At 43.6% G+C, this 9720-nt stretch overlaps 1 protein-coding gene across 1 annotated transcript in view; it reads right to left on the reverse strand.

The window, feature by feature from the left end:
- cntln (centlein, centrosomal protein) overlaps window positions 1-9720 on the reverse strand; it is a 66295-nt gene that overhangs the window by 26532 nt on the left and 30043 nt on the right. The window contains exons 11-12 of the mRNA XM_037690415.1: window positions 8331-8450; window positions 2168-2289 (exon numbers count right to left, since the gene is read on the reverse strand). Coding sequence (XP_037546343.1) covers window positions 2168-2289; window positions 8331-8450 — 242 coding nt within the window. The remainder of the gene's footprint in view (window positions 1-2167; window positions 2290-8330; window positions 8451-9720) is intronic.

Here is a 9720-nt window from a genome sequence, read left to right on the forward strand (position 1 = left end):
GGGTTTAATGGCTGTGGAGGGAGTGCAGCTCTGAATGCTAAGATCACTGAGTGAGTGGTTGATGCGAGGAGGCTCTAACTGATAGGGGCAACGTAGCAAAATGCATCAATGTCGTGAAATCAACATGAAATACAGACACGCTGACACAAACTGTTCTTACATAAAGGAAAGCACTTTGTGTCTCTTGAAAGTGAACACGTCTTTCTTCTGAAATAATCAAAATTCCTCGGCTTGGACGAAGTGAAGTGTTTTAGCCGACAGAACATTGATCTGATAACCTGTTAAAATGTGTAGCAGCAGTGCTTTGTGGTGCTACATCTCTGTCTTTGCTCTCACCAGCTCAGACACATGCTGCTAAGCTGCACTGAGCTAACATGAGCAGAGTCAAGCCCAGGGCTGAACATGCTTTCTCGCTTGCTTCCCTTTCACACGGGCTCTCGTTACACTGCTGTTTTCTTTAATTAACCCGGAGAGAAAACAGCTGACAGAGTTATCGCTTTGCTCTCCTGTGGCCACCAAGTGCACCATCTTCACCTACGCTTTGAAGGGCCTTGGTGACGACAGCTTTCAGACAAAAAATGAAAAAAGCATAACGTGAAAAAACCAGGAGACAAAGAAGAAAACGAGACCCATATGCTAATGATATTTTCCAGCACATTTTCTACTTTGAGTAAAATCCTGTGGTTTGTGGTAAAAATGCCAGATTGAGGCAGGAAATGGACCAATCCCCTCCTCCCTCCCCAGGCCAGCTCAAACACCTTGCACCCTCAGGACCAGACACCTCCAGCCTCTGGCTCTCACATCTTAATGAACACTGAGGGAGCAGAGACGCACAAGCACACACACACACTCCGTACAAAACGGACTAAATTGACTGGGCTTAAAACTTGTGAGCTTCTCTAAGGCAAAAGAAGGAATTTCTCTTACAGTCCTAAATCCAGCATCAGATCTTATCCGACAATATACGGAGAGAACTGGAGCCAGAAGACAATGAGCAAAGGGTTACTGCACATTGTACTCTTTCACAGAGAAATATTCATATGAGCAGGGTGGAGAGTGGGGAATTACATTTACCAGTACCCGTGTTATGTAACTAAGTATGAATTTTATGTACTTTGTACTTTTTAAATTATTCCAACTTGTACTTTTACGCGAGTATGTTTAAATGATCTACTTCAGTTACATTTGAAATCTCATCTGTTACGGAGTAGAAAAAGTCAACATGTGAAATTAAACCATCATCAGCCCGTGTTTGATTCCACGAAAGGTGACACAAACCCACAGAGATTGTGCACAAACTCAGCCGGCTGCTCCGTCTAAGGAAGTGGGGGTGAAACTCAGCAGACACGTCGGCTCGTCACCTGCAAACTGGCGGGCAGCTAAACGTCCACTGAGACAGTTCAAGTGGAACTAGAGATAATGAAATGAACTCCTGGAGCGAGCGGCCATGTTTAAGAGACACTCTGACTCCATTGTCTTCTACCTGCTCAGCCTCAAGTAGTGCTGAGTTTAAAACATACTGTCTCTAAAACAAGACTTTCAGAGTTCAATTAAAGGCTTTGTGAAAACTACTAACAAGTTGTTCAGCTCTGCCACAGCTGGTACGCTGACTAAATATTCAGTAAACTAACTCTATAATCTGACATAATCATAAACAGAAAACCAACAACTCCCAAACTCATGTCTAAAAACATGTCCGACAATCAATAAGTGGATCTGATCCAATTAAAACATACAACTTGATGTAAAATAATAATAATAATAATGAGGGAAAATATAAATATCTCTGTATTTACAGTCTGTTTACCTCAGCAGACTTGCTACATTCACACATCAGCTGATTATTCCCTCAGTGTTTAAACTGGTTTGTTTTCTAAACTTGTCATGTTCCAGTAAAATGACCTGCTATTAAAGCTTCAACGGGTCATTTTTTATTAACAGTCAATGGATTTCACAACGGCAAAAATGTTAGAGTGATAGTCCAGTTGTCCATTTGTCTTCTCGTGATGGACTGGAAACCTGTCCAGGTGTCCCTGGGATGGACTGGAGACCTGTCCTTACTTGAGTCCATTGTTTTAGTCCTCTTTCCAGCCCTGCCTATAAGTTCAGGTTTAGTGCTGTGAACAGCCTCAGAGCTACTGAGTGGTCTTGACCTCCGTCTACTCACAAGGCACTGGACTTCTCCATCTCTTTCAGCTGATCTCGGATTCTCTTGTAGTTGGTCTGAATCAAGCACAGGCGTTCACGGCGTTGATTATGAGCTTTCCTCAGCTCTTCATTCTCTTCAGTCTGTGGAGAACAGACACAAAATAGTTTGTTAAATTATATTAAACACAAGTGGCTCAGTGTCAGATAAAATAATGTCAGTATAGTAGGAAATCTGATTAAACTCCTTAAACGTTTCTTACAAAGAAAAGACAAACGAAGAAACATTAACAGAACGTTTTTAATAAGGTGCACTTTCGCAGTGCAAAAAGTGTACACTTCTTTCAAGTGTCATTTGCTGTGGATGTGTCAGGTATAAAAAAGGCTTTTCTTAGCTGAAAATGTCACATCTTATCATTCAAATTGTTTTAAACTCATAAATCTAGTCATCATATTCCCAGAAAAGTGTCTCCACATGTACTTTGGCGTTATGCTGATGATACTCCGTTATGAAACCCGATGAATCCAATCAGTTAAGTTATAAGCAGGTCTTAAAGATCCAGCAAAGTTCAGTCGGGTCCTCTGGACGTTTCTTTTTGTTGAAACGTTTCGTCTTTCATCCAAAAGACTTCATCAGTCCGAGGAGCCACAACAAACTCAGTCTTATTAAAAGCACCTTCGCATAGTGGGTCAACAAGTTTTATGGTGTTAAGATGGTTTCTAGAGTCCACCCTCTCCCCCGCCGACTCGTCTGAGGCAGTCATACCGATGTGGTTCAAGAAGAAACCTTTCAAGAAAAATAATCCGTCCAGAGGACCTCACTGAACTTGGTTGGATTTTTCTACCTGGATTATTGAGCATGAATAAGCATGTCTTTAAGACAGAAAAACCTGGATGACCTTTAATTTTCTGCTTTTAAACTCATAAAACTAGCCATCATAATCCCAGAGAAGTGTTTCCATTTGCACTTTGGTGGTATTTGTATGAACAAGTCAATCACATGACAGGTCAGTGGACACACACACACACAGAGACATTTAGTTCAGCAAAGAAACTCACTGGCTGGAGTTACCAGCTGATGGCCAGCAAGTGTTTCATTTGGGGATTCTATCCATGGGTTTGCTGCTGACACTGTTGTTGACAGCTATTAAAACACAGCAAGTTTGGGCTTCTGCTTGAAAGAAGGAGAAGAACATATAGATTGTTCTTGTCAGTATCCCCCCTCCTCCGTATAACGCTGACCTTACCAGCGAGGGCAACGAGAAAAAAATACAACTTTCAACCGACAAGACATGTGAACAGAGTCTAAAGAAATTAAGAAAGTCAGCTCATAAAAGTGCAAGAAAAGAAAGACAGGAAACTGAGAAATTGGAAATTGAGGAAAGCGAGAAAAAGAAAAGCAAAAAGTGAATGGAAGATTTCAGGACAGGTTTCTGCTTGAGTGGCCAGCGCTGGCAAGAGTTGTCGAACGTTTTCTGAAAGGAAGGAGCTTGTTTACTGTTGATATGACACGGCTACCCTGCAGAGAGGGAAATGCAAGCCCTCAGCCCTGTTATTATTAACAAGGACAAAGAGAACATAGCTAACCACAAACATGTGCAACAAGGGTGCGAACACACACACATGCAACGCACATCTACACTGCCAATGTGACAAGTATAGATTTTCCCTTGTGTGGATTATTCGCAGAGGACATCTGAAAGACATCCTAGCCCCCTTCAAGCAGCTCTTGACCTCTGAAACAAAGCTCTAATGAAAGAGCAGACCAGAGCAGTGTTAACTGGTGGAACTAGGGGCTCAGGGAAGACATCGAAGAGTTGTGGCTGACTGAAGGAGGTATAGCGGGGGTGGGTGGAAGTGAGCAAGTGGCAGGGTATTAGCCACATCATGGCTTCCCAGGCTCCTTATAGAGCTCCCCCTTGGGCAGCTGAGTGCTGGTCATCCGACTCTTGCCCACCAATCAATACACCCCGTTACTCAGCCAGAATACACATCTGTGGACGACCAAGCTGAAAAATAATTACACAGAGACAGCAACTTCTTACTTTAAAGCATGGGGGGGGGGGGGGGGGCATTTTAAAGAGAACTGTTTGTTTGACTCCTTAGCTGTAATGGTCAAACATCAATGATGTGGCTGCCAATTTGAATGCAGTGTTGTAGAGGAGAACGGGATAGAAGAACAATGCAGCGAACAAAGTGTTGGCTGTGAGATGATGAAGTTTATATCTCATGGAAGCCATATAGCAAAAGATAAAACCCTCAGAGTCAGAACTAATGCTCTTCTTAATGTGGCTACATTTTTCTGTGCGTACTTCCACTAAACACATGTCCACCTGGTAGACAAAGACGAGTAAATGGCACCATTAACTAAGACAGTCATGCATGTTGTCTGAATTCACGTTAAGCATCAACTGTCTGTCTGCCAGTGATGTAATTCACATCTGACAAGTTAACGATGCCTAATGCATTTGGAAAATTGTGTTCGAAAGGAGATGACCTTTTAATATTCACTCACTCACTGGTCAACTGCAAAGATGAAGAGGGTGGAGAAAAGAATCAAAAAGAACAACTTGTAGAAAAAGGGCCATGTGGTTTCCACAAATTCAACAAATATAGAAAGAACATGAAAAAATAATACATTGGAATAGAACTAATGTGCATTTGTTCTAACAATTAAAGTGTTTTTCCCACTTTACATTTACATTCATTTTAAAGAGACTACTGTAACTCCTCCTCCTATCTGTGTGACTTAGTCAGACTTTGGTTGTCACAGACGGTTAGGTTGGACCCAAATGCAGGCACAGCCAACTCAAAGTACAAATAAAACTTTTATTTGAACAAAAACAAAAGACTGACTAGGCAGCAACACTTACAAAATTACAGGAGGTAAAAATCACAGGGAGTCACGAGGGAGGACGAGGACTGAGACATGACTGTGGGATTCTTCCTGCAGGTTCCTGAGTCCAGGGTGGCACCAACAAGCAGCAGCTGAGGATCAATCCACTAACGAGCTCCAGGACTGTAAGAGGCTGCAGAAGAGCTCCCTGCCCTGCTGGAGCATTACTTACCTACTGGTACTTGTGCTATCAGTCTTGTGCTAAATTTCAGATTGAAGTATACTTACCTTGTGTTTTCCTCACGTTCTTATAGAACCTGTTTCCTGAGCCTTCAGTCCTGGGATCCTTGTCGCCTTCCAAAAAGCCTCGACTCCTGTACTTACCTGCGAGTTCCTTTACCTCCTTGTGGATCTTCTCCAGCTGCTCTGCTCCCATCCAACCACTTGTCTCCATGTTCCACCTGCATTCCTCAAACCTGGACCTGACCTACCTGGAACCCTCTGCTCTCCTCTCAATGTTGTCTCTCACCTACCTACCTGCCTGTAAGAGATCAATAGCCTGCAATATCACCAGTTCCTCCTCCCAGTTCCTGATGCTTCTCCTTCCTCCTCAGGTTTCCCAGGGTCTCCATTAATTCCCATACTGTACATAAATTACTTTATTTATATAAAGTTAGTTGGCACCAGGTAAACACTGCCATGTATTCAGGTTAATGAGCTGCTGGTGAGGTGGAGACAAGGAACTGTATGAATACAAAACTGTGCGGGACTGAAAGTGGGAACACCTGAGGAAAATGTTGACTGCTGACAGGAGAGGGTGGCAGGCTGACTGGAAGGACCGAGGCTTACTGAGGGTGAATGGAAGAGGGCACAAGAAACAAAACAAGACCTAAAACAGAATGATCCAAATAAAATCTTTACCCAAAAACAATAAAGATCTAAACAGAACTGGAATACCAGAACCCAGAGAATATTGAAATAAACTACAAGGACTAAATAAAATCACAAGTGTACAGATTTGACACTGGTCTCTCAGACAAACAGTCAGGACAGACTTGTTGACGTGTCGGCTCTTCCTGTTGCTTAAACTACGCAGTCATCAAAAAACTGCATGTGACACAAAGTGCTACGTTTTAGAAGGTCGACAACCAAAGGGTTTCTCTAAATGGGAGCACAACTTTTCTCTGTTTTGTCATCATACAGTTCGAGAAGGAGGAGAAAATACAACAAGCTCTTTTAATCAAAGTTGTCTCAGCAACAGGAACCGAGCAGATCCTCTCGGGGAACTCTTCAGCAGAAGTGACATGTGACTGTCAAAGACTTTGGAGCCATGTGTATACGCTCTCATATACATAACACTACACCCCCCCCCCCCACACACACACACACCAATACCACATATTGGAGAGCTTTTTTTTGTTTGTTTTTTTGAGAGGGCTGTCGCTGCACAGCCAGTTTATTAAAAAACTTCTTCTTGCAACGAGCAGAAGTTCGTCTTCTGGGGTAAGGTACATTCTGGGACACCGGTGTCAACACAGCAGTACTCCTGCAGGATCACAGGTACAGTTCCACAGCCTATAGTTGAAAAGGAATGCAGCCTCCAGAGGGCCTTGGGGGCCATTCTACTAGGGGCTTCAGCTCCTCATGGGCCCTGATTAGAGGGTTCCCTTCAGGAGACTTGTGCCACAGCAAGCTGGGCCTCTCCTCACACATTTGCTCGGTTTTTCAAACTTGATGTCACAGCACTATCCCTGCCTCATTCAGTACCAAGTGTAGCACCAAGTGCACAGGAGAATTTCAAATAAATGCTCTGAACAACTGGCACGTAATGTGAAATCTGCTGAGCAATATGGGAGTCAGTATTTGTGGTTCCCAAAGTGAGACACAACGCAAGCAGAACTTTAGGTTCTTTCCTAACCCCAGTTCCCTGTGCAGCACGAGTGTCTCACCAAGTCTCCCTCCTTGCTCTGACGTTGTGACGTTGATACCGATAGTCCTACAGTATACACGGGGGAAGACACCCAGCTCTCCTCGACACTGAGACCTTGAAAGTGTTGGCAGGACAGCAGCTGATAAGAAAGGTTGGCGAGTGACAGGCAACCCTCCATTGTTGCTGATCTCCGAGCGCCACTGCAGTGAAAAGGATTTTATGTTTTTCTTCTGTAAGTATGGAACGTACCTCTGCTTGGTTCTCGTTTGGAAACAAGAATGGACAACACCAAACACATCAAGAGAATAGAGAGAAGACGGAACTGAATGTCCGACAAAGCAAGAGCGTTCCGTGACTTATTCGCTCCAAGGATCGTTGTGGGACTGTCTGTTAGTGATGTGTAGTTTTCTTCCAAACAATATTCAACAGAATTTATATTTCAAACATGTCATAATCAAATGAAACGACCTTAATTTATTGAATATGTTTTCTTTTTCTTCTGCAGGTGATGTCCAGGGACAGTGAATGTGCAAAATAATCAGCCTATTCGTGTTGAAAGCAAACTTAAAGAAGCCAGGTCAGCGTGGTTTAGAGAGACGACCTCCGATTCAGAAGTCATGGTCAGGATTATGCTACGATAAAGAACGCTACGAAATACATCTGAATTATTTTAGGAAAAGAAGAGACAGAAATAAGAAAATGTAGTTCGCCCCACAAAAGAGAACGACTCAAACTGTTTGGTCACAGAACTTTGAGTTACACAAGAAAATACATATTGTACAGATATGTACATAATATACAAACATGTACATCCATGATGTACAAATACTTTTTGCTTGGAGTCAGAGTAAAAAGTAGAGTCAGAAGAACATCTCAAGCCATTTGAAGGTTCAAGGAGCATAAAAGATGATTTGCTTCAGGACACCAACAAGCCCATTGTTGTTTGTGCTGTCAGTAAAAACAGGTCCTCCTGCTGCTTTAATGCCTGCACACACTGTGCACATCGTGCACGTGTGTGAAAGGTGATCTGAAAGAAGGTCATAGAGGAGACGGTGGCAGCAACTGAACATTGTACCCTTTATACGAGTTGGTCACCGCAGCGTTTGTCTCCGTTAGTCATGTGTTCATTCAAGCTTTATTTCCACAGGTTAGTCCCATTGAGCCTCGGGGACTCAGTCACAACACACACCTGATGTTGTTGGGCCTTGTTGTTTCAATAGTTCAAGGAAGCACAAGTTACTGTAAAAAGATAACTTGCACTAAAGATTACATTAGAAATGGCAGTAATGACATTTACAATTAAGAATTATTATTAATTTGAATAAATTAAACAGTAAAGAATAAATAAAAAAATTAGATTGATGTAAGCCAACACAAAGACACGCATTAATCACTACATCACTAATGTTCTTCTACTACCTTCAGTTGCAGCAGCTCTTCAAGGTCTTGAATTCTTTGTTCTGCTTCCACTCTCCTCCCACTCCCCCCCCTCACGCTGCTGGCTGGGGACATGGACCTGGACCGCTGCACAGGTGCACCCTGGGACAGGTGAGCAAAACAAGAACTGAGGTGAGAACTTAAGTGCACAAAGCATGTAGCAATTAACATTTGTAGAAATGCTAAGTGAATGCCAATAATGCAGGCGTCTGTGTGTACTCCATTCCCCTCTCACCTTGAGTAAAAACATGAGCGTTGTCTTGCATGGTACACACACACGTGCACATATAAACAAACATGCTGCCAGAGGACTAACGCAAGCTGGAGCATCAGTCGGCAGCAGCTAAAGGGGAGGAGGTTGGCTGTTCTGTGTGTGTGTGTGTGCCTGGTAGTAGAGTTGCAAGCTGTGTGCAGGAAAGGTTTCTCCCTGCAACTGGCTAATGAGTATGTTCATTTCCATTTACATTGTTTCTTTGACAATAATGATGTCCCATTAGGGGAGACTAAAGGGGCTATAGATTCCAGAATATGCTGGGCTTCATTACAAGAGGTGGGCAGGGAGGCCGCTCTAATTGCTCTACTAGGGGCCTCCAGGTTACACTTGATAGGACAACTGGAAGAGCTGCCGATTAAGGGGGGTGGCTGGGGGGGAGGGCAGGTGGAGGAAAGGCTTACTATCCAGTCTCTTCTGTAAAAATAAATAAAGAAATGAAAAAGCGTTGGGGCCATCCTGTACAAAAGCAGTGGGAACAATATGCTAGTGGAATATGAATATGAGAGGATGAGAGGCCCCATGTGGTGCCAGGCAGGGCTGACCAGATGGCAGACTAAAATATGCAATGCCACTAAACGCCCAACAGTCCTTGGGAGGAAGAGGAAGAGCAGGAAGGAAGGAGGAGGAGAGAATGGAGCAAAGAGATTATTAAGCCGAAGAAAGTACCACTCATCCTCCAAAACTGTTTTTAATTGATGTTAATAAGGTTTGTTGTCTATCAGACTGCACAACTGAAGACCTGAGCCTGGGTGGCACGGTGGTGCAGTTGGTCGAGCTGCCGTCTCTCTCCGAGCAGGTCGCCGGTTCAAATCCCGGCTGGAGGCCTTTCTGGGTGGAGTTTGCATGTTCTCTCTGTGCTGCGTAGGTTTTCTCCAGGTACTCCAGTTTCCTCCCACAGACCAAAAACATGCACGTTAGACTGATGGTGACTGTAAACTGTCCCTAGGAGAGAGAGAATGATTGTTTGTCTTGTTTGTCTCCAGGTGTCCCTGTGATGGACTGGAGACCTGTCCAGGTGTCCCTGTGATGGACTGGAGACTTGTCCAGGTGTCCCTGTGATGGACTGGAGACCTGTCCAGGTGTCCCTGTGATGGACTG

This window comes from Nematolebias whitei, chromosome 16 (genome assembly GCF_014905685.2).
Source record: "Nematolebias whitei isolate Nwh7 chromosome 16, NemWhi1, whole genome shotgun sequence".
NCBI lineage: Eukaryota > Metazoa > Chordata > Actinopteri > Cyprinodontiformes > Rivulidae > Nematolebias > Nematolebias whitei.